General features: G+C 38.7%; 1 protein-coding gene across 1 annotated transcript in view; it reads left to right on the forward strand.

Moving 5' to 3' along the window:
- The window catches only part of SLC9A9 (solute carrier family 9 member A9), a 588,021-nt gene that overhangs the window by 178,363 nt on the left and 383,357 nt on the right, over positions 1-26,301 (forward strand). The window contains exon 6 of the mRNA XM_002759520.7: positions 11,540-11,645. Within this exon, the coding sequence (XP_002759566.1) occupies positions 11,540-11,645 (106 nt within the window). The remainder of the gene's footprint in view (positions 1-11,539; positions 11,646-26,301) is intronic.

Raw genomic sequence — 26,301 nt, forward strand, 5'->3', positions numbered from 1 at the left:
TTCCAACTACGGTTTTCTACTTTAGGACAGAGCTGTGAATAGCAAGGTCTTGGCACAAAGGTCTTGCTTCAGAAGTTGGAAGCCTAGTTATGGAAAGTCACCTCCACAGAACAGAATTGGACACAATAATAGATAACAACCTATTATATAAATGCTTCAGGATATTGAAAGTGGATAAAGCAAGGCTCCAGGTGTTCTGAAGATGAAATTTCAAGAACATACTGAAAAACCATTTGAAGCAATTCAACAGCTCCATAGACAGCTGGCAAACAGCTGTGGTTGACAGATCTCTCTGGCTCACTGCTTTGGGGAACAGAATGGCTCTGCTTAAATGAAAGCAGTTTATTCTCAGTAATGCTCAAAGACGTATAGGATGGAAGGTTTTAAAGTCAGTGTCCAACCCACACATTCCATTTCAGTGTTAAAGAAGACATTGTACACTGAGACAGATTGCATTTGGTAATTCTTAGAGAGCATTTTCTTGCTGTCTGGTTCCTTTTAGGACTCAGCTAGGTTGATAAGATCAAAACCAAGGAAGAGTGAAGCAACCAGGGAGTAACATTTAAGAAGGCACTCACTCTCAGGATTATGTAAGTGCGGGATCAGCAGTTGCACGACTCCAAAGTGAGCGCTTTCTTAAGAGAAAGGTACCTAGGACGGGAGAGCTGCCACTAGTGCCAGACTGGGATTTGGCCCTCTTGTTCCACAAAGACTCACAGGTGCCTCCTGGGCAGGATTTCTTGAGAAGCAGCTTCCCTCCTTCTAAAGCACAGCCAAGAAAGGACAGGGATTGACCTTTTATCTGGGTGCTACAGATGAGGAATTGTGTTGTTCAATTTATTATTTTGCACTGAAATGGAGATAGCTTTTTGGAACAAGTTCTGTCAGGTCAGTGAGTGGGCAAAGAAGTAACTGATTACAAGGGCAGAATACAAGAGAAAAAGGAGCCGTTCTGATCCTTGAGGTGCTAACCACATGGTGGACGACCTTCAGAGATTCACTCACTCATTAACTTATCTATTCAGTAAACAGAATTAACTGCCTATGGCTTGCCAGAAACTATCAAAAGCATTGACAAATACACAGATGAACAAACTAATACCAGTGATATAATTGACGTTTTAGGCAAGAAGTTCTATTCAAACAAAGAAGTCAACGTGCTTGTAGGCTATTTATTGGGGGGTTGTTTTTTAAAATGCTACTTTCATATAAGAAAATGCATTTATCTGGAACTGAAGTTCTTCATTCTTATATTATTTTTCAGTCTAGAAAGTATTACTGTTGAACTAAAATTTCAGAAATAACAGACTTAGTTTATGCTGCTGTATCTGGTGCGATAGAACATTTCTGAAATGCTGCTGCTTCTCTCCTTGTCTGACCTTGTAAACCACTGAACTACAAAATGTGGCTTGCCTCTTAATATTATATTCTCTAAAGCTGGAGATTTTTCAGTTGTAAATAAGATAAGTCACACCACTAAAAACACAGACATAAAGTTTGTGGGTCACTGATGGTTCTACTCCTTGAGATGGTAATTCAAGTGCAAGAGCAGCAGAGTTGCTGAGGCCAGTCAGGGGATAGGGAATCTGTAAGCCATTCATGCCCAGTGCCAGGCACACAGCTGGTGCTTGATAAGTAGTTGTTCAGCTAGAACAACTCCAGTTGCAGTTGTCTTGGCTGGATATGGTTAGATATGGGAGTCTATAGCTAAGGAAGATGAGGGCTGGCACGGTGGCTCATGAATGTAATCCCAGCACTTTGGGAAGCCAAGTTGGAAGCATCACTTGAGGTCAGGAGTTTGAGACCAGCCTGGCCAACATGATAAAACCCCTTGTCTACTAAAAATAGAGGAAAGGATGGACTAGAAATTGACATCACCAGGTATGGATAAAATTGCTCAAGTCGAGTTTACAGAGTGAGAAAGGGACTGGAGATGTTTTCCTGGGCAACGTCTGTGTTAAAGGGACAGGTTTACAAAGAAGAGTGAAGAAAACCTGGAGACAAGGGGCTAGTCTCCTGAAAACAAAAGAGGAGAGCACTTGGAGAGACAGGAAGGGTCCACAGTGCCTTGTCCCGCAGTGGGGTCAAGCAGTGTGGAAGCCCAGGGAGAAATCCTGCGGAAAGCTGGGTCCTCACAGACAGCCTCTGGGGCCTTGGGGAAGAGACTCTGAGTTACATGCTTTATGTTTTTGTTAAGTTTTACCAGTTTCATAAATGGTTTGATGTCTTTTCTTTTTCTCTCTTTTTTTTTTTTTTTGGAGACGGAGTTTCGCTCTGGTCACCCAGGCTGGAGTGCAATGGCACGATCTCGGCTCACCGCAACCTCTGCCTCCTGGGTTCAGGCAATTCTCCTGCCTCAGCCTCCTGAGTAGCTGGGATTACAGGCATGTGCCACCATGCCCAGCTAATTTTGTTTGCATTTTTAGTAGAGACGGGGTTTCACCATGTTGACCAGGATGGTCTCGATCTCTGGACCTCGTGATCCACCTGCCTCGGCCTCCCAAAGTGCTGGGATTACAGGCATGAGCCACCGCGCCCGGCCCTGATGTCTTTTCTAACTCTAAAAATAGTGCACATTTATTGTAGAAAGTTAGAAAGTACAAAAACGTCAAGAAGAATATTAAAATGGCCACTGTTGGCTTCTGCGGTGAGAGCTGCTTTATGACTTTCGGCCGCTCCCCTCAGATGTGGCTTGCCTGGTTGGTTAACTTTCTGTCCTAGCTTGGACTTCTCCATTCCCATCTCAGCACCAATTCTGCATAGTGATTGCACTCAATGGCATAGCCTAGATAGGGCAGACGCTGGCAAATAAAGTGATTTGATGAGCTGTAAAATGGTACATTCTGAGTGAATGAGTGATCTGTGGCGTGTGACGATGGCACCAAGAGGGACACACATGGATAATTACATCAGCAACTGAGGACCTCATAGGCACACCTATTTGAAAATCTACAGCCTTGTCATTGGTCCAGGTCTTTCTTTGCTAAGCATAATCGAAAACATAGATTTGTTTAAGTGGCTTATTCTTTCCTGCCAGCAGTGGGGAAAGAGGAGAGGGGGCTGTGCTACAGCTAAGAAGACATTCTAGCCACATCTTCACTCAGTAACTCATGTATTGAAAAGTCAAATGTCTGGGAGCTTGGCCTGCCCAGCATTTTGTCATTCTTATTGTAAGAGGGGAGCAGAATGTATTTGTTTGCTAGAACTGCCATGAGAAATGGCCACAAGCTTAGCAGCTTAAGACAGCATAAATGTATTGCCTCACAGTTTCATAGGTCAGAAGTCCAGGTTGGCTCAATTGGTTTCTTGGATCAGAGTCTCCGAAGGCCAAAATCAATGTACTGACTGTTAGGACTCTCATCAGGAAGCTCTAGGTTCAGGTTGTTGATAGAATGCAGTTTCTTCCCATCAGAAGACCAAGGTCTCTGTATCCTTGGGGCTGAAAGTTGGGGTCACTCTTGGCTCCATGAGGTTTCTCTCTCTCTGGCCCTTATGAGTGATCCCCTACGTCTCAGAGCCAAGAACAGTGTGTTGGATCCTTACACTTGGGATCTTCCCAACTTTCCCTTTCTCTCACAGCTCTTCAGCTGTATCTCTCTGACTATAGCCTCAGATATTTTTCTGCTTTTAAGAGCTTGAGTGATTAGGTTGAACCTGCCCAGATAATCTAACATAATCTGCCTATTTTAAGGGTCATAACTGTATTGGTCTGTTCTCATGTTGCTAATAAAGACATACCCAAGACTGGCTAATTTATAGAGGAAAGGGCTTTAGTTGACTCACAGCTACACATGGCTGGGGGAGGCCTCACAATGGTAGTGGAAGGGCAATGAGGAGCAAAGTTACGTCTTACATGGTGGCAGGCAAGAAAGAGCTTGTGTACAGGAACTTCCCTTTATGAATCCTTCAAAGCTTGTGTCACAAGAACAGCACAGGAAAGACCCGCTCCTCATGATTCAGTTACCTCCCACTGGGTCCCTCCCATGACATGTGGGAAATATAGGAGCAATAATTCAAGGTGAGATTTGGGCAGGGATACAGTCAAACCATATCAATAACCTTAATTACACCTGCAAAGCTCCTTTTGGCATGCAAGGCAACATATTCATATGTTCCAAGGATCAGTGCATTCCTAAGCTTACCACACAGGGTGATGACAAGGATGAAGCGATTTATCATATGACCCCTCTCTTTCTGTCTTTTTTTCTTCCCTGATTCTCACACAGGCCCAGTGTTAACTCTTCTCAATATTACTCTTGTTTACCCTTGGCAACTTTCTAGTCTATTTAGGGAGCAGGCATGTTCATCTTTCACTTTGAAACAGTTCTGTAATGTCTCTGCGGGTCCTGATCCACAGGTTAGGAAATGATGATACAAGATAGAAACAAGATGCTTGTTTCATACCTTTTAGTAGCAAGAGAAAGATTTGTCTGTGAAGCCCTCTTATTTTGTGTGTACCATCGTCATGACTGACACAGTTGTCTTTTGAACATGTGTCTCTCCTCACAGTTGTTACATGTCATGGGTCACAGTGATATTGTTACCTACAAATGTTGATTTTTTTGGTGACCCATCCTAACTATGGCTGCTTTTTGACTCCACTGGGCTTTTTAAAAATGTTTTTTCACGATTTGTAAATAAACCCTTGCCCACTATTTTCCTTTTTAAAAGGCCAAATGCCGAAGTGATCATCCCAATTGGAGAATGCTTGTATGAAGGGGTGAGCCATCGTCACTCAGATACTGGGCATATTGCGCAGATTTCCCGTTAAACTGCACCATGGCTCATTAAACCTCATTGGTGAGAAAATTGAATCTTTGTTAAATGTTGATGTTCTTTGCTAATGTTAAATTTAGAATATCTCTGATGTAGGTACCCTTGGGGAAGATTTTAAATCAGTAGGTAAAGCGCCAACAGATTTCAGTCCGTAAGTTCCCAGATACAAGACCTGGAAAACATTCCCCACCCGGATTTATTTCCAGTTTCTCCCTTTCTGGTCTTAATATAGTCTACTTTTCTTAATGCCAAACCACATGACCTTCTGATTACCTTTTTCTGCTCTCAGTGACTGCTAGGGATTGTATTTCTGGTTTGTAAGCAGAAAAGGGGAGTTGATTATTCTCAAACACCACTCAGCCATGTTTGAAGTCAAGGGATGGAGGTGGGATTGTCGGTGTTTTTATTATGCACGTAAAAATCTCTGCCCACAAAACACTTACATTAAAAAAAAGGCTTACACAAATATAAATACCAGCAATAGAAATATGATTCTATAAATATGATAGTGGAGTTAATATAAAAAGAATAATTTTTTTCATTTAAAAGTTATTAGAAATCCTCTACATGTATACCAAAAGAATCAGCTCATTATTGCGCAGCAAAAGATACTAATCTCAGGAGCCCTTCTCAACAAGAAAATTAAGCTCTACCGAAGGCAATTTGAGGGAATATCTTCTCATTTCTCTCAAGGATGTGCTTAGCTAGTATCACTTTCAATAGAGAGGAAACAAGTTAATTTATTACATGTAACAAATGCCTTAGGGCAGTGGTTCTCAAAATTTTTGGTATCAAAATCTTTTACAAGTCATTAAAATTAGGAAAGACCCCAAAGAGTTTTTGTTTATGTGAGGTGTATCTGTCAGTATTTGCCATATTAGAGGCCAGGCACAGTGACTCATACCTATAATCCCAGCACTTTGGGAGGCCAAGGTGGGCAGATCCCATGAGGCCAGGAGGTTGAGACCAGTCTGGCCAACATGGAGAAACCCTGTCTCTACTAAAAATACAAAAGTTAGCCAGGCGAGGTGGCAGGCACCTATAGTCCCAGCTACTCGGAGACTGAGGCAGGAGAGTCACTTGAACCCGGGAGGCAAAGGTTGTAGTGAGCTGAGATTGCACCACTGCACTCCAGCCTGGGCAACAGAGCGAGACTCGGTCTCAAAAATAAATAAGTGAAGTATTCACCATGTTAGAAATTAAAACAAATTCTAAAACATTTTTTATTCATTTATTTAAAATAGCAATCATAAAACATTTACATGTTAATATAAATAACATATTCCTACCAAAAGTTTTCCAAAAAAAAAAAAAAAAATAGAAGAGTGGCATTGTTTCACATTTCTGCAAAGCTCTTTAACATGTAGTGCAATAGAAGACAGCTGGATTCTCATATCTTCCTTCTGCATTCAATCTGTTGCCTGATGTAGCCTCTGGAAAATTCCACTGTACACTAACGAAAGAATTAGAATGAAAATGCAAGTAACATTTTTATATTATTGTGAAAATAGTTTAATCTTGGGGATCTTGGGGATCTTCCTGGATAGATCTCAGGAATCCCCAGGGGTCCCTGGGCCACATTTTGAAGCCATTGTTCTGGGGCATAAGAGCCAAGGAACCCCGTTTCAGGAAGGCTACAAGTGTGTGCATGCATATCATATATTCTCCACTATTGACTTGGTATCAGAACGATAGAGCATATTGATGGTTAAAACAAAATTGCAAAGTTTTTGGGCTAAATTCTTCATGATGTTTTTTCTAACTTAAAATTTAAAATGACCTCAACAAAGTAAATGACTAGTCATTAGCTCTCTAGATCTGGCATTGTTTCTCTGATGTAACTCAGAACACAGTCTTTTCACTTGTATTTTAGGGTTATGAATGGCAGAACTTGACTGGCAAAACCAATCCATGTATCGATTTTGCTGCTGGGTCTTCACTGAGAATTAAATAATTCTCGAAATAATTCCCATATTTCAGCCTGTACCCAGATACCACACCTTTTTTGAAAGACTTTCCTTCAAATCTCACCGTATACAATATTTCAGGACAGTGGGAGAAGTTACAGGAGAATTTCCTCCTTCTCAGAAAAAGAAAATAACATTTTCACAATAATCATTTTTGGAAATGGAAAAATGCCACCTCATTTATGAGAATACCAAGGTTCTCCACCTGTCAGGCCTGACACCGATTCAGCTGCAAAAGCTTCAGATGTTTTTGATTCTCTATGTGTTGCGAACAAGTGTCATACATACTGATTTGCACAGAAAACCATAGAGAGCACTCTCCAAGGAGAGCCAGCATTTTGACAAGGCTGAATGACAAGGTGGAAGGACAGGGGTAGGAGCTATTGCTTATTGTCCTTCCACCCAGGCAGATCTTGTGCTAGGTTGCTGAGAGCTGCCACATTAAAGTGTCATTTGAAATTTAAATTTCTTGTAAAACGCTTAGAAAATAGGGGACACAGAGCTGCTAATGGAGATTCTAGGGAGGGGGCCATCACTAAATCACCCTGAAGACTTAGAAGTTCTGAAAGGACATCAAGAAAGTGGCCAGTCAAAAAGACAGCAGTTTATGTATTTTATTTATTTATTTATTTTTAATTTTTTAAAGATGGGGTTTCACCATGATGGCCAGGCTGGTCTTGAAATCTTGACCTCAGGTGATCCACCCACCTTGGCCTCCCAAAGTGCTAGGATTACAGGCGTGAGCCACTGCGCCCAGCCCAAGACAGCAGTTTAAACAAAAATTGTAAAATATCTAAGCGTAAACACATTGACGTACTCATGGAGTCAGGTAGTCAGTATCTGTATTTTTATCACTAGGTGTCGTTGTCACCTTCGAGGTGAAAAAGGATTAGTTTTGATGCTATAACAGAGGTGTAGTGGGGAAAAGCCCCTTGGTATGATGAAGAAATCAAAATACTGTATCATTTTAGTGTTAGAGTTTTTCTTTTACAGGCTGAGAATTATCCTGTGTTTGACCTTAACAGATTTTCATGAAACCTGCATTACCTGCCTCCAAGATGTTCTGCACATTTTCAACCCTCCTCTGGCCTGTAACTCACGTGTTTCTCTCCTGACTCTCAGCAGATGATCTTGCTTTACTCGAAGACACATTTCCCTTCTGCCTCTCAGTTTTCTTCTGCCTTCTCTAGACTTTGCTTCAGCACTTTTCTCATTCTTTTTCTCTGTCTTCAACCTCTCTTTCCTCTGGCTTATTCTTGTCAACCTATAAATCAGATGTCTAAGAGAAAGCCTCACTTAGACCTCATGAGTTATGGCTTTTTTCTCTTCATCCCTTATCAAAAGCTTCTCAGAGTGCAGTCCACACCACTGGCTCCTCTCTCATTGCCTCCAAAGCTCGTTGCCCTTGATGGCTGAAATTATTTTCTCAGAGATCTCCAAGGATTCAGTGGCATTTCTCAATTATTCCTCTACTATAAGGATTGTGTGTGTGTGTGTGTGTGTGTGTGTGTTTTCATTTGTTTGAGCGTAACATCATATTTGTTTGTATCTTGTATTATCAATATGAAAGACAAAGTGAATTTTCTCTAACTACAACATCAGGTAGGAAGAGGATGTGCAGAGGAGAAGGAACTCCAAGCCACAAGCAAAGCATGAGAATCTGCCACTAAAAGATGAGTGGAACTTAAGATAAAGACGAAATGACCAAATCCTCTGATAAAATCAGAGGTTTAAGAAATCAGATTGCATCTTTTCCCCTTCCTATCCACACGATATCCAGAGCATTTTCCTTTTGTGGTCCCAGGAACTCTCATCTACATGGGCAATGACTTTCAGTCCTGCCTTGAACCAGGGTTATCCTTACAAACCTAGCAAGGTGTGGGCATAGCTGGTATGAGCATGTCCACAGCTGTCCCAAAGACTCTCTCCTGGGGAGGTGCTGCAGAGATTCCTGGACATTGCATGTAAGATTGAGCCCTGCCAGGGAGGTAATTAAATGAGGTTTTTAAAAGCTCCAAGCTCAGCAGCAGAGTGGGTGGCTGATTTCCTGACTCACCTATTCGACTCATTTGTGTTCCCAGCAAAATACTCCCTCTTGTAGGACACACTGCCTAGCTTTATTTAAAACTGTTCCATTTCTTCACAGGGTAGACAGGAATGTGCAAAGTAACAGTTTTCTCTTTTGTGTGGGATATCGTTTATGAAATGGAGTTCAGTTCTTTGTTCAAAAGGAATTGTGGGAATGTCAGAGCAGTTCTGAACAAAACTGGATATTCAATTAAAAGCCTTTCCTCTTAAAAGCTCAAAGCTTTTGTTGGATAGATGCAAAGTCCATCCCCCTAGGGCAGAAGGGTTCTGTAAGTGGGAAGGTGGGGTAAGGGCCTTACATTTCCTGTTTGCCAGCCTAGGAAACCTCCCTGAAAGTGGAGATGGGCTGCAAGTCATCTTCAGAACGCAATGATAGAAATCAACAGCTACAGAGACTAAAGTTAACAATAGAGAGGCCATGATAGAATTTTCTGGTAAAAAAAAAAGTTATTTTTATTCCACAGTATTTTAGCAAAAAAGAAAATGTTGCTAACCAAACCCCTCTGTAACCTTTTGTTTTGGGTAGATGCAGTGTCTTAACTCCATCCAAAAAGGAGACAGAGGTTACTTAGCAGAAGTGTTTGCTTGCTCCCTCCCACCACCTGCAGCACCTAAAGGCTGTGGCAAATGTTAACAGCTACATGCTAGTAGAAAGCATATATTTGCCATTTTACCTATCATGATTAATAGGACCTATTCAGCTAGAATAATAAAATTGATTCTATGCCTGGTAAAATGGGATCTGGCCAGTTGCCATGTCGATTCATGGCATTTTCTTTCTCTTTTTATTTTTGGATTTTGCAGTAGCTTCTTTAAAAAAAACTTTTTAATTGACAAAGATTGTATGTATTATGGTATACAGCATAATTTTTTGAAATATGCGTATCTTGCAGAATAGCTAAATCAGGCGAATTAACATATGCATTACCTCACATGCTTTTGTCATTGTACTGAGAACACTTAAAACCTGCTCTCTTAGCAATTTTCAAGTGTACAATACATTGTTACTAAATATAGTCATATGTTGTATAGTAGATCAAAATCCAGAGTCATTCCTTGCTGTCTCTGAAGCACCAACACCCACCAATTTTCCATCTCAAATATCTCTGGGTTGCTGTCACCTCTGCTCTATCCTTCTTGGCGTTATCTCTTATTCATTCACTCATTAAAGGCTTACTATGTTGCCTCACTGTGCGAAGGGCTTGTGGCACACAGAGAAGATGAAAACCAGTGAAGTATATTTGCGAAGTACAAATCACAGTGGTCATTGGTCTATTAGAACCCAGGGCAGTGGATGTGTAGGAGTTTGGGAGCATGAATCCAGGCCTCTTCCTGTCCTGGTGCAACTCATCTCTTACTTGAGTTACAGGGAAAGCCTCCAGCCATGTGTCCATTCTGCCCTCTCCCCTTCTGCCTGAACCTTATTTCTAAAGCTCAGATTGTAAAAAACCCTTTATGAGTCTCTATTATTAAAAAACAAGCTCCAAACTTCTTAATCCTACTTACAAACTTCAAATTTAACTTGACTTTCTTGCTTTTTTCCCCTTGTAGCACTATTTTGTACAACACAGTTACTAACCTTACCATCCATAAAATAGGCAGAATTTAAGTACCCACTCTGCCTTAAACATTTGCCTTCAGTATCATTTTCAACCTCTCTCTTTCCCCCTTGGCAATTAATTCAATGGACTATTTTCCTAATGATTGCTGTTCACACTCTGCTTAATTGTTTCCAATATCAAGATATTGAATAGTTTTGATGAACACAGATAATCAGAGTGTGCTTATTTACTGTCCTAATATACTCACAGAAGCTTGATACAAGTACATGGCATATAGTATCAGGCCATGCAGCAGGCAACCAGAAACAGATCCTCATCTTCTATTCTTAGGAACAGTGAATCCATCTTTACAGATGAGTGTGATTTGGGGACAGAATGAGACCCAGGTGGAACCACCTCTCCCTTCACAGAAGTAGGCCAGTGCAACAACATTCATTCATTCATTCATTCATTCATTCATTCATACATCAAGCAGTTATTGAGTATGGTCTAATACCATGTGTCCAAAGATGAACCCCATCCCCAGGGAGCTCCCAGTCTTTTCTGTGGTAAGTTCAGTGATTTTCTCCAAATGCTGGGATCCAGAAAGGAATGAACCAGGTCTCTGCTGAGGCAGTCAAAGGGTTAGGAGGGGGATACTTGAAAGGTCCTTAAAGAATGAAAACAGTGAATCTTTGGTATCAAGAAGTGTGTGTGCATGCATGTGTGTGTGTATGTGTGTATTTAAGTAGGAGGATGGTGGCAAGTGGAAAAGAAAGGAATTGTTGCCATAGTAGAAGGAATCAAAGGTAGTTAAGAAACGATACAGTGTTTGGGAAATTATGGCAAGTTCAGTGGGACTTGAGAAAGGCAGCAAAGGGTGGGCAAAGGATGCAGAGGGAGATGAGGCTAGAAGGTAAGCAAGGTACAGATTGTAGGGGACTTGTACTTGGGAGCCCAAATTTTATCTGTAAGCAGTGGGGAGCCACGAGAAGCCTCTCAGCAAGGGAGTGACACGATCAGATATTTTTTGAATAAAAGTCTGGTGTTAGTAGAGGCATTGGATTTGAGAGGATAAGTATTTAATGTTTTGAGAGGGGACCATAGCCAAGGAAAACTCTATACCTACATCCCAGCTAACCTGCATGTTTGTGTGTGTCTTCCTAGTGACAGTGCTGGCCATTTTCCATGAACTGCACGTCGACCCTGACCTGTACATACTCTTGTTTGGAGAGAGTGTGTTGAATGATGCAGTGGCCATAGTCCTTACATAGTAAGTACCAAAACTTGGCCTGTGTTCCTTTAACATGTGAAATATGCTTTCACTTGTATCTTTTCTCTTATGTCATAGAGATACAGGCAGTCTCTTGCTTTTTTTAAGGACTTGTTATTGCAGAAGATCTCCAATAATGGGCACAATTCTTTAGGCATCTAATTTCTAATATTATTAATGGGTTTTATGTTTCCAGCTTATTACAAGATAATACCTAGAGGGTAACTTCTTTTTCTCAGTGCATATATTTAGCTGATTCACTTAAGGTTCCTAAAATGCACATAAATTAGCTATTTTTCATTTCAAATCAATATCATTTAATTTTTTGCCTTGCATAACTCACTTTCCAGATAATAGACTAATAGAAACCCTTGCATTTATGGACAGATTGGCAGATTGGAGCCAGAACCTAAGGGTCAACATACTCTTTATTTCTCAGTGCGAATGTAATACTACATAGGAATGCACACATCTTTAAAACATCATATGATGGAGATGGATGAAACTGATGGAGCTTCAGTTCAGCACCAGTGTAATTTCCCTTCAGGCTGGAAGGATTTTGGCAGGGGGGAAGTAAGCCAGTGCTCTTTCCTTACCACCCCTTTAGACACTTACCATTTATATTTAATAAATGCCACTTTGGTGGCTTTCACTCTGTCAGAGGTCTCTTCTTGGTTTTAGATTAAGACCAATATTTTGGGCAACTGTCAGATATCCCAAAGGAAAGTAGATATCGGATCATTAAATGTGACAAAAAGAGTCTATTCTGGGTGTTAATTACTTCAAATGCTGTTGAAAATGTATTGTGGAGTAACAAAAGATTGTTAAAAGTCAGATCTCACAGAAGGGAGTAGGAAATGACAGAGCAGCACTACTCATTTTTTCTTTCTTTTTGCCAGTTGACATTTCTTAAGGCTGCTGCCCCAAAGTTGCCAGTGAATTCAGCAACTTTCAAGTGTGTCTCCAAATATATTTCACCTGGCCATAGAGAAGTGTCTCTCATGCTTTAAAGGAAAATATCAGCCAGTGCAAATTAAGAGCAAAAGCCATGGGCAGATTCACAAATGCTAAAGGATGCTTTTAAAGAAACACCAAAAACAATTAATTAGGACATCAGAAATCCCTGTCCAAGAAATACTAGCATTAACAGAACATTTGGAGCAAAAAATTTTTTTAATGTGCTGAGTTTCTCATTTCTACTTTCTGATCTGCCAAGTTGGAAAAGGCCACACAAAGCAAAACCACTAAAGTGCAAATGAGCTTGGGAAAGAATCATGCAGACACAACCAGGGAAGGTTTGGCCTTTCTGCTTTCTGCACTACCATTCACGGTAGTTTTCCTTTAAAAATGCAGACTCTAAAGATAAATGTTGATGCTGTTGAGCACAAGCCTGGGAGCATTTGAAATAGCTCCTCAGGTTAATACATGGTTGGTATTGCAGGTGCCTCTCCTACCCCTCTACCCATGTCTTCATAATGTCTTAATAAGAAGATGTTTCACACCATAGCAAGAGCTCTTCCTTTCTAGGAATGAGACAGTGCCAATCTAGCTGACATCTTGTGCTAGAATCTTTGGCAATTCTGGTATCATGCAGTGACCCCAGTGAGTTCCAGTGTAATATAAGGGGTGATCCTAAGTAAAAACATTTGACTTCCAAAGCTTACATATTCGAATACTGGCTCTTTCTGAGCTCTGCTGAGTGGTCTATAGCGCTGCCATATCCTGGTCCAGGCTGTCCACCAGAGCTGTCTGCTGCTCACCATTTCCTCCTCCTTGTGCATTTCCATGTGCCATTCTCTTCACTTCTTCTCAATTGCTCATTTACTTCTTAAAGTTAGTTTATAGCACACATAATCATCTCTTTGTACATCTATTTACACACGCGTATTTCCTCTCCTTGCAATGCCTTATCTTCACACATTCTCTTCCAACCATTTTCTGGTTCCCTTAGGAAGGCCATATTTAAATATCATTTAAAGGTTTTCTATGACTTTCAGTCTAAAACTTCAAACATTGTCTCTCCATTTTTCTTTCCCTTCACACTAAACCATGTATAGCACCTGACACAACTCTCTGGGTGGTATCTCGGTGCCTTTGAACAAAGTTCACTCTTCCTGGGTTGTGGTCCCTGGCTTCTGTTTCTGCCTAATCAAATCTTTCAATTCTTTCCTCACTCTCTTCCTCTGGGAACCACCGGCCCATAGGCTGAGCTTCTGCTTCACCCCTGCACAGCATTGGATTTACATATATATTTGCCTTTCTAGATAGTAACTTTTTGAAAGCAGAGTCTATGTACTTGAAGTGTGTCTTAAAAGAACAAATGAAAACCTCTTTTGTGTTTCCCTTACTTAGCTCCATCTTTGTGTGGTTTTGAAGTTTAAGAACAGTGATAGAGTTATTCTTGTGTCATGGGAAAAAAAGGTTTCCATTCTGATGTGAAACTCAATCCTTGATGACTATGGCCCTTGGCCAAGCCCCCAGAGGCCCTCTGAAATAGCCACATATTTTTATTTACCTTCCCGTCTTCTGCCAGCAAACCTCCTTTCTTAAGAACCATCTTTTTTAGTTTTAGAATTTTTACACTTTTATAGTATTGTGGCAGTACTGTGCTCTAGCGTGTCGCCACATTTTAAATTAAAGCAGGTTTTCTTTGCTAATCTAAAAAGCGAATGATTAATTATAATACTGTTCATTAGGTTAAATGTGCTCTGAATTTTAGATACCTAACATAATTAAATTTAATGGCCACACTCTTGTACATAGCAGCAGGTGGTAGGTGCTATATCATGTTCTTGTGATTTAAAATGATCTGGAATTGTTTGTGCTAAAATGCAAGTAATTTTATTTAACATAAAAGTTTTGAAATTAGCTTGTCCCTAACCCATACCATTATTTCAAGCAGAGAGGGAATGTCATGCCCAAACATGTATGCATACTGGCTCACAAATGAATTCCACGTGATAGATTTACATTTCTAAATGTTACTTAATAGGCTTGAAGGAAGGCAAAAGATATATGGAAGAGATCTCAAGGGGTGTGTGTTTTTGAATCCTGAACAAAAACATTGATTTCAGAGGTAGCATGGCAGAGTAGAAAGAAGCCTAGGTTAAAAGTCACAAGATCTTGGGTCGCGATTGCCACTAATTAACTGTGCAATTACTACAGTTGACAGGAAACCAACCCAAACTGAAGTAAACAAAAACAGAATCTGTATTAGCTGAAGTAACAGAACAGCAGTAACAGAAATGGCTCAGTCAAGGATCCAATGAGATGAACAAGAATCTTTCTTCCCTCAACTTCATGGTTAGCGCCCTCTTCTGGTTACAAGATGGCTGCCAGCATTTCCCCGGGGTTGCTCTCTCTTCCAAAGAATTTCTGTTCCACCATTCCCAGACTAAATGTTAGTGCCTTTTATAGATTCGGATGCAGTTTCTCTTGGAAGAATCGCTATGACCAGTAAAACCTACAGCATTTATTGGCTCGAGTATATGTCACCTGCTCCGTGAGTTCAAGGATGTAATCAGCCTCATTGGTAGCACATGAGCTGAGATTGGGGCAAGGTGAAATTACCGCTCAGGTAATACTGCCAAGATAAAGGAAAAGTGGATGCTGGATAGAAACGCAACAAAACAAAACCTAGATCAGGGGTCCTCAACCCCCAGGCTGTGGACCGGCAGGGGTCTATGGCCTGTTAGAAACTGGGCCACACAGCAGAAGGTGAGCTACTGTAGGCCAGTGAGCAGAACCGCCTGAGCTCCGCCTCTGTCAGATCAATGGTGACATTAGATTCTCACAGGAGCGCTAACCCTATTGAGAACTGTGCATGCCAGGGATCTAGGTCGCACACCCCTTATGAGTATCTAATGCCTGAGATTGCCTTTCATCCTGAAGCTATCTCCTCCCACAATCCATGGAAAAATTATCTTCCTCGAAACCGATCCCTGGTTTCAAAAAAGTTGGGGATTGATGACCTAGATGCCCACTACAGTGATTTTCTATGGCCATAAACTCCCTATGCTTATTTCTTTATCTTGAAAATGTGAGAATAGTTGTTCTATAAACATCACAGAATTATGCTGAGTAATAAATGAAGTTATGCGGTTAGAAAGGCTCTGTAATCGACACAGTCTATGCTATATAAATATAAATATAATGTATATCCTTATTTATATCAATATCTTTCATTCTACTTACAGAGATCTTTCTGGTTTTATTAAAATGACTAAAGATAAACCTGCTTCTAGTGAAGCATTTCTTCATAAATATGACATTTTATGATCCAGAAAACATACAGAATAACCATTTTTACACCTGATTTCCGCTATTAGGAATGAATCACTTAGTTAAGACATACTGTCTAAAGTTGATAAATGAAGAAATAGAGGTTCAAATATTAATATGTTACTTAAAGTTATGAAGGTGCTCACAACCAAAACTGATATTTCTTGTGGAAGTTAAGCAGCTGAAAAAGGGAGAAGGAAAGGAAAGGAAAAGATAACTAAGATTCTACATCTGGAATACTGGAAACCAAAAGATGCTATGTGGAGTTGCTGAGTCGAGAAATAAAAATGTATGCATATTGTTAAGAGTCATAGAACAACAATCAGAAGAAATAGAAACACAAAATGGTCAAAATCAGATACCTTTGCTGTGTAGGATCATGACATAGTCAAAGGTCGAAAAATAATTTAACTCTTTGTTTTATAGTCTTCTATGCTCTCTGAATGTTTTTTCACGTGTTTGAATTAAATTTATTTATATCTTCTTTGAGTGATCAAGATATCAAAAGCAGAAACTATAAAATAAAAGCCCATTTGTTCGATGACAGTAGAATTAACCAATCTTAGCAGGCAAATACACTATTAAAAAATTAAAGACGAATGATAAACCAAGGAAAATGTTTTCAACACACACATTGATCAGTTAATAGTCTTTGTAAAATATATGATGAATTGCTAATCTCATTACTATACCTAATTCATTATTTACACTACCTTGGGCAAGTTACTCAATCCCCTGGCGTCTTGGCAGCCTCATTTGTAAAATAAGGACAGTAATAGCACTTACCTCACAGAATGGGATTAAACATAAAACACCTAAATCAGAACCTGGTGCATCATGCTCAATACACGTTAAATGTTAACTGTTGCTGTTACTCTTATCATCAAAGACCAATAATAAAAGGTAAGCGTAATAGAAAAATAGACAAAGGGTATAGTTAATGAACAAAAGAAGAAACATAGATGGCCGGTAGCTATACCAAATAAGATCAGCTTCACTAACAATGAAATAAAACAAATTAAACCAACAATGTAGTATTATTTTTACCTGGCAAATATTCAGATCTTCCGGATTCAAAAAAGAATAATCATACTTGGAGTAAGTCAGGGTTTGGGAATTGAGAACCCTCCTATATGACTGGTGAAAAAGGAAAGTGATAAAACTTTTACAAAGGCAATATTTACTGAGTCATTAGAATTTATAAATCATTTGATCCAGCAGTTTTGTTTCTAGAAATTTATTCTAAGAAGTAATTAAGGACATATGCAATAGTTTCTTCATGGAGATGAGTGCACTGATTTGAGCAAGAAGTTAGGCACAATGGTTACTAGCTGGTTGAAGTGAATTACAGTATATTAATATGATAGAATACTGTGAGTCATTTAAAAAAATGATAAAGAAAAATATACTGATGGGAAGAGATATTCACAATATATTTTTAAGTAAATAAGAAAATTCAATATATAATTATATTTAATAACTATTAAATAAGAAAATTTAATATATAATAAGCTCTAGCTTGGGTAAAAATTCACAGCCAAATGTATATGTGCAACTGCATCTGAAATTATGTATTATATATGTTAATGTACATTACATATACTATATAATATGTAATTATGTATAAATATAATTATATATCATTAAATTATATGTATTTTTATTGTACCTATATATAAATAACATATAACATTTATATTACTTATATATAAATTACATGGAGTCAGAAATGTTATGCAGAATCATAAGCAATTTTTATTGTTTTCTTTTGGCTTGCATATATTTATTTAAAAAGAGCAAACTACTTAAGAAAGACTCTGGCCCCCCAAATCCCCATTAACATACTTAATAATTGCCAACCTTCATTTAAGTGCAAATTGCACAGATGTAGAAGTGTGAGATTCTTCTTCTACCCATGATAAAGGAGAAAAAGGATGTTGGATGTTTGGGGCCATTTATCTGCAAAACAGAAATATTGCCATTGTTGTACTAAAACCTACTTGTAAAATAATTCTACAGTGGGCAAATCCCTCCACGTTTTCTTAGAGGTAAAATAAGTATCTCATTAAACAGCTGACGCTTGAATGACAACACATACATACTAGATGTTTTTATTCCCAGTTAAGTAAATGCTTATAAGGAAGTTCAATGTTGCCAATTATTTAAAAAGATGAAGAAATGGAGCATCAGTTTTGTCTTTTTAAATGAGACTGTTATGCTGCCTCGGGGTTCTTACTAGATAATGTCATTTAAAGTGTGATACCAGTGAATGCTTGGCACTTTGAGTGAGTGACATTTTGAAAAACTGCATTACTTATCACCCGTGTATTTCAAAGTATTATATTTGGCAGATAATTGGATGGCTGTGAGACTCAAGCAATTATGGAACTGAAAGTACCCTTGAGCTATCACCCAGCCATTCAAGAGAAACATACTGAGGATCGGTATGTGCCAGACGTTATGCCAAGTGTTGGTGATATAGATTGGGTGGGCATAGCCATTCATTTCTGCCCTCAACAACTCCTCACTGAAGTAGGCAAACAATAGCTATAAAGGAACTTAATTGTGTAACAAAAAACCATCTCAGAAAATAGCTTGCATGTGTAGGATTCAGTTATAAAAATAGGTTCCTCAAATAATATCCATTATTTCTCTTGGTAACATCATCTTGAAGTAGATTTCAAGTTCCTTGAAGGCAAATTTTCTCCATCCCTCACTACCCACAGGCAATTATTTGGTAGGTTCTCCAGTAACTACTGAAGGAATGAGTTCATATACCCCTTCAGAAGCAGATGGGCATGTTTTATAATACTAATCATTAAAACCTATTCCAGAGATAGATATTTAATGTTCATTCTGCTTCTTCCAACTATTTGAAAAGCCTTGTTAGATACCCTCATTAGCATTCCTTCTCCCATTTGACCCATAGTTGTAAACACAGAGGTGATGAAAAGCTGTCCCCTTTTGATCAGAATTAACTGAAACTGTTAACACAAGCAGAGGTATAATATTTCTCATGAATCTGCTTAACTTAAGAACAAGTTTCTTGACACATCTATCTGGAGGTAATTCACTTTGATATTTGCCTTGGAAACTGATAATCAGCATGGAATTCATTTATTTTGATGCCTGTCTAGATACTGAGGTGATACCTAATTAAAAAAGAAAAGTTATGGCCGTTTTTGCTTAAGGACTCCTTGTCCTGGCAGTCATTTTCATGCTGACTTCATTTTTCAGACACCAGGTGGCATCACATAGCAGGAATGGGAAGGCCACCCTTGGATCTTTATTTTTTATTTATTTATTTATTTTTGAGACGCAGTTTCGCTCTTGTTACCCAGGCTGGAGGGCAATGGCGCGACCTCGGCTCACCGCAACCTCCGTCTCCTGGGTTCAGGCAATTCTCCTGCTTCAGCCTCCTGAATAGCTGGGATTACAGGTACGCGCCACCGTGCCCAGCTATTTTTTTTTTTATTTTTATTTTTAGTAGAGACAGGGTTTCACCATGTTGACCAGGATGATCTCGATCTCTTGACCTCGTGATCCACCCACCTCAGCCTCCCAAAGTGCCGGGATTACAGGCTTGAGCTGGGAAGCAGGGCTCAGCTGACTAAGTGGAGCACTTGGTGTGCTGGCCACACCCCTGCCTACTGCTGCTTTCTTGTTTGTTTTTCTCTCATTCCTCTTCCCTGTTTTCAGACTCTAGCATCTCCTCTACCCTACCTCTTAATGTCCCTGTTGTGATTACTGGGACTTGACCTTGGTTATATCCTGTGACTCTGTCTTTTGTCTCTTGGATGAGATCTGTCATCACTTGTAGCATCTCTGGAACTCAGCCCTGTGACTTAGAATTTGCTTTGCTCATGTCAACTCATGCATGAAAAACTGGCTTACCAAAAATAAATAAAAGAAATCCATGTTGATTTCTTATCTTAGTTCCAATGTACTTTAATTTATTGGTGTATAAGTCAGATGCAAGTGATGAAAGTGACAGAAACCCAATTCAAATTACCTTCAGCAAAATGTGTACATTGGCCTGTTTAGCAGGGATTGAGCTGACTCTGGACATGCCAGGCTTAAGCCTTCAAACATGGCTGTCTATCCTTTCTTTTTCTCTCTTGGCCCTGATTGCCTCTGAGTGCTAGCCTCATTCTTTGATGGTGCAGATAGATGGCTTACTCTAAAAAGCAGGAGAAGGTGACTAATGTCATCTCCAGGCTTACATTTTTTTTTTTTTTAGCTCAAAATAACATTTCATTCTCCCAATATTTGCATATCAGTCACAAAGACTCTGGTTGCCTCTGCTTGTATCAGAAGATCACCTGTAGGCCAATCACATACTACTCCAAGGATATTAAACAAGGTAACTGGTCAGATCTGAGTCACATTCCCATCCCTGCATTCAGTGACATAGAATCCATTATTGCAAGAAAGTGGTTGGACAAGTAAGAATAATTACAACCATATTTCATGACACCAGAATGTTCAGAACATGGTGGATTAAAATGAAGTAGATAGGCCCTATGCCACTAAAAACTCAAAGAAAGGCTTTATCAGAAAAAGCAAACATCAGTTTCTAAACATAGAGTTGATTTTGAAGGAGAGAAAAGAAAATTCTTCAAGCGTGAGAAACAAGAGAAAAATCACAGCAAGAGTGGGAAGCTGTCACTGTCAGTAGCCACATGATTTTATACAGCATATACCACCCAGAGGTTTTGGAGCTGGAATTCCATTTCCATATGAAAATGAGAACCCTGTCTAAAGGTTCATTCATGGTGATACAACTTGAGCAAAGCTCTTTGAATAGGGCCTGCAATTTCAAAGTGTTCCTTCAGCCACGGAGACTGTGTACGACAGCCTTAAGAAATAGCGATGAAACTGACCATCTATCCGGAATTGGAGAAATCAAAATCCCTGGCCTGGGCAGTTATGATACAGGAAATGTAAGCCAATAAATTAACATGGAAAGTTTTCAGGACTATTGAAACAGCTGCCCCAGCCATATCCCTCCTTTCTATTTCCAGATACACCAAAACTGCCCTGAAGCAATACTTTCACATCCCAGGTACATAGAAATCCCACTAAAAAACACATTCTTTGCTGAAATGAGCTCACAATAAAAAATGTACAGGGTGCAAAGAGAATAACTCCACCATGAAGGAAATAAGCAAAACAAAAGTAAAGCAGAAGAATAAGCACCCTAAGGAACTAAACAAAAAATTACAAAACCATGAGAAAGATTATAAAATGAGTACACGAAAGAGACTAAAGAGGTAAATGGTGGAGTGGGGAAAAATTAGAAAATAATGGTATAATAGGAGAAAAAGAAGTTTTAAAAATGGAAAATGCAAATATTAACATTAAAAACTAAATGGAATGACATAAATGTCATATTAAACCCACCGATGCAACAGAAAATAAAGTTGACATATGGCCCAGCATGCAGCACAGATAAAGAATATGAAAGGCTAGGTAAGAGATACGGAGGACAGAATTTTTTACAAACCCAGAACTCATCAATAAAAATTTCAAAAGGAGAAACGAAGGAGGATTGAATTGTGGCAACATTTAAAGTGATAATGGATGATAATTTTCCAAAATTAAAGAGATAAAAGGAAACATCACATTATGTCTAGAGCTGGATGAATTAACACTAATTCACATTCAAATACATTGCAGTTTTTAGGTTTATTTTGTTGTGTTTTTAATTTTGAACAGTTTATTTGAGCAGACAGTGATTCGTGAATCAGGCAGCTCGAGACCTCAAGTGGTTGAGCCTCCATCTGGAGAAGGGGAGAAGCTTTATAAGACATTTGAGGAAGCAAGACAAAGAAAATATTTGATTGATTATTGTTGTGAAATGTAAGATCCTCAAAGAGAAAGAAGAAAATTTAAAAGCAACCAGAGAGGAGAGGTGGTTTACTTCCAATAAGGATTATTCACACTTCCTTAAAATTTGTATGGCGATCGTTTTCTCATTGGCAACAATAGCTGCTCAACTGCTAGAGGATAGAGGAATAATAGGTTCAAAGTATTGCAAGAAATTGATTGACAGCCCAGGTTCTAAATTCAACTAAAATATCATTGAAGAATAAGATTAAATACATTTTCAGATGTTTTATCATGCATCAATGATAGAGTAGAAATAAGAAACTAATAATTGTGTAGAAATAAGAAACTAAACTCAGAATAAAGGAGAAGCAAGGAGAGTTGAGCAGAGAAATTGGTAGAAACATTCATGAATCTAATAAGGAATGGCTGTGACAATAATGGTGATGATGGTTAATGAGAGTGGGGGCAAAATAAGTTAGAAGCAATTACTCCATAATCCACTACAATATTCAAAGATGGGGGATACTGAGGTCACAGAGGGAGAAACGATATGTAGAAAGTGGAGGAAAAGTGGAGACACAACAAAAGACCTGTTTATTAAAGCAATCAAATTTTCACTCAAATAGCTACCTTCACCAGAATGCTTCTCAAAATAGTTCAAAAGACTGTGGCAATAGAATCCTTTTCAACTTGGTAAGGAAATGCTGAAATCAGTCTATATCTGCTATGAGACCATAGGTAGTCTAACAATTTCAGACTGTGCAAAGGATACCAATTTATTAGGACACTAGCAAAGTATCTTCCTTGGGGCCCCTCCATTTTTTTTTTCTCCAGAATTTTAGGCTCTCTTCTTTGTGGTTTTGGTTTTTCTACTTGTGGACATGTCACGTTCTCTCTGAAGGCTCTCCATCTTTCACTTTGTCTTTCTGGTTTGTCTTGCTCTATTCTGATGTCCTCATGTTCTCTTATGGTCAGATTTATAACCCACACTAGAAATCCACCTGTTTGGTAATCTCCATTTTCTGGGGAGAAGTTACCTCTGTGGAATGGTACACAAGGGATATTTTCTGCTACACCAGCTGTTGTTAATGCTGTGTAATGGAGATGCTCTAAAAATTCTTCTTTATGTGCACAGATGACTTTAAGAGGATTTTTCTAGGCAACAAACCAGTTTTACTTTGTTTTGTTTTGTTTTTGAGGCTCACTCTGTTGCCCAGGCTGGAATGCAGTGGCACAAGCTCAGCTCACTGCAACCTTCACCTCCCAGGCTCAAGGGATCCTCCCATCTCAGCCTCCCGAGTAGCTGGGACCACAGGCGCATGCTACCACACCAGGCAAATTTTTGTATTTGTTGTAAAGACAGGGTTTCACTATGTTGCCTAGGCTGTTCTTGAATTCCTAGCCTCAAGCAATTGTCCCACCTTGACCTCCCAAAGTGCTGGAATTACAGGCATGAGCCACCATGCCCTACCTAAAACCAGTTATAAGAAAAAGTTGAAGGAGGTAATTCTGTCTTCTGCTGTATATCATCACTCAGTCATAGTAGCTCCTCATTCATTTTATCCCCCTCTTTAAAATGTTGTCTCTCTAGTTTGGAGTGCCCAGTGATGGTCTCTAGTCTGGGCCCAATATAGCCAGCCATGTACTAAGAGAATGAAAATATTGGCTATACTGGGTTCATAGTACACACGAAGCAGAAGTGGAACCAGGGTGCTCACATAATAAACTCAGAAATTACTGACCCAGGGACCAGAATATCCATGCTGGTATGATCAGTTCATTTTCTTTCTATGAACAAGGTACTTAAGAAGATGAATTATAATCAGCATCCACTTTATTAATTCACCACAGGAAATTACTGTCATTGGATTTCAAGCACCCCAAACACCCTATGATAAAAGCAGCCTTTCCCGTAGGCAGGCCTGTATATAAAAGCAAATAATATCCAGAGGATTGTGTAGTAAGCACAGGGACAGCTGAAGCGTAGATTGATGTATCTAATGTTTCTCTGCATCCTCCACACAAAAGCTGTTGTTTATCCAATGGGTCTTTTAAATTTTAAAGTGCTTGGTAATGACCTCTAAATCCATACCAACATTCTGGATAATTTTAAACTACTCACTTTTAGTAAGATGAAAAAATCTGGCTCTCTCCTCACTATACAAATCTGGGAGGATGACTAGCAGAGTTTGATTCTGTGACTGTTTCATGACTACCCAATCCTTTTTCTAAATAATACAGTATACTTTTGTCATGATGCATCAGTGTCATTTTTCTCTATTTAATCCTTTAATATCTGGTCAGGGGTTGATAGTAATTCCTTCTTGTCTCATTTCTTCTGTTGTAACAGGTGGCATGAATGCCCACAATAGTGCCTACTAACAGACAGTAGTTGATAACTAGGAATTGGGCTATCTGTGAGAGAACCAATCTTGACTCTGCCTCATGCAAGGAAAGATTTCCAAAGGTTTCCACACTAGCTTCTAGTAATAACATAATATAAAATAGTGCATGCTAAGTTTTTTGGTCAGAAGTCAAAAGAGTTGAAGGAAGCTATGGCTTTCACTTCAGGGGTAGGTGCAGCTAAACAAAAAGGCAAAACTCTGTAACATAGTTTCGGGAGCTATGAATTAATAATTTTTCGTCCAAAGGTATATTTTCTTTCTAACACACTTAAACCTGGCTTCTCATTCTGAACAACCAAGAAAATGTCTTTTATTTTAGGTGATCAAGTCTGAATTTTTTTCTAAGAAAAAGCTTTCCGGAGAACAAGGGGCCAAATCAATATACAGTAACAATTTTGGTCTAAATTAAAAGCTCTGCCTTGGCCTGGAGAATATAATCTGTTCATATTACTTGAGCTTTGTAATGAATTTACATGGCAGGCTTATTGCTGATTTTATGTGGGTTCTGCCTTACTGGGGCATAGGATGCTTAGGGAATCTGATTAAAATCTTGGGAAAGAGCAGCTGTTCAGCAATAGAGGGTGAACTTAGGGCCCATTTTTCTGTTTCTGACTGCAGGGCCTGACACTTTTGTCAGCTATTAGAAGATAAATGAACTGTCTTTGAATGCCCAGCTCCCGTGTTAATAGCTTTAAAATATTGGTTGTTTATGGGAAAGAAGTTGGGAGCTCTTATCCATTTTCCTGCCCCAGGGGTCCTCAAATATATCATTTTTTTCATTGCCAGAATGGCAGGCAATACTGGAGGAAAAAGGAAGAAATGCTTTCACCATTTAATTGTTCTCAATGGGTTAACAACAAGAGATTTTCAAAAGTTAGAGTGAATGCTCAGTAAATTATTATATGAAATAACTCACGTAGAATTTAGACTTCCCTCTTCCTGGCATTAGTATGTAGTCTCAGAATCATAATGTAGTTTCATCTGTTTTTTTTTTTTCTAAAGGTAATTAATTCAAATTGGATATATGAAAGTCAAATTTTAAAGTCTGTGCCAAATGGTTTATTTTCAGAATGGCAGATAAATGGTCAAATTTTATTAAATGACATTAAAGTGAACATGCTGTATTTTGAGCCATTAAATTCTTGCCCTAATATGTTTTGAGGTTTATCTTTTTTCATTTTTATCCCCCATTCTCATTTTCACTCACCTACTTTGCTTTTTATGGAGCTCAGAAAATCTGCCTGGCAGAGTTAATTCTTACTTATATAACAGTTGACTATTTAGATATTCAGACATTGTTTATTCTTATAGGTTCACTTTTAGCCTTTTCATTATCATATTTGTAAGAAAATGCTATGAAAAGTAGAAAAACATATACATGTATGCATTTGACTTGCTTTTTATTAGTAATTCTGATTAAAGTTTTCATGGAAAAACTTTAATCGTAGAACATGCCTCAGATGTGGATAGTGTATGTTTTACTTAGAAGTAAAGGTTGGGTTGGCAGTCTGGATTCTGACTTTTATCATTTACTAATTTTAAATCAATGAGGAAGTCAGCCAACCTCTTTAAGTTGGCTTTCTCATTTCATCAAGATGGCAGCTTTAGTATACATATCTATTCTCACCTTTAAAAAATAAAAATCTGTAGAGATTTTAGATGTAAGTTATATATAGCTATAGATTCTGAAAGCAGATAAGATCAACTTTAAGGGGAAACAACACTGTAGAAAACTAAAGCCCAAAATATATGTACTTACTAAGATGGATATAAAATGCTATTATATCCGAACAGGAATAAATTGAAATTTAAAATATAAAATCATAGAAATTTAAAGTAGGAAAAAATCCATATTTTTTAAAGGCTTTGTTCAGTTTTTAAATCCTTATTGCTTTATTTTCGTCTGACTGGGTTAATTTAAAAGATGTGCATTCTAGCTCTGAAATTTTTCTGCTTTGTTTAATCTATTGTTAAAGTTTTCAACAGTATTTTATAATTCCTTGTGTGAATTTTTCATTTCCAGAGTTTTAGGTTTTTCTTTAAATATCTATCTCTGTAGTAAATTTTTGATTCATATCTTGAATTGTTTTTCACATTCCTTTGTATTGGTTTTCAGCTTTCCCTTGGATCTCATTGAA

This window comes from Callithrix jacchus, chromosome 17, assembly GCF_049354715.1.
Source record: "Callithrix jacchus isolate 240 chromosome 17, calJac240_pri, whole genome shotgun sequence".
NCBI classification, from domain to species: domain Eukaryota; kingdom Metazoa; phylum Chordata; class Mammalia; order Primates; family Cebidae; genus Callithrix; species Callithrix jacchus.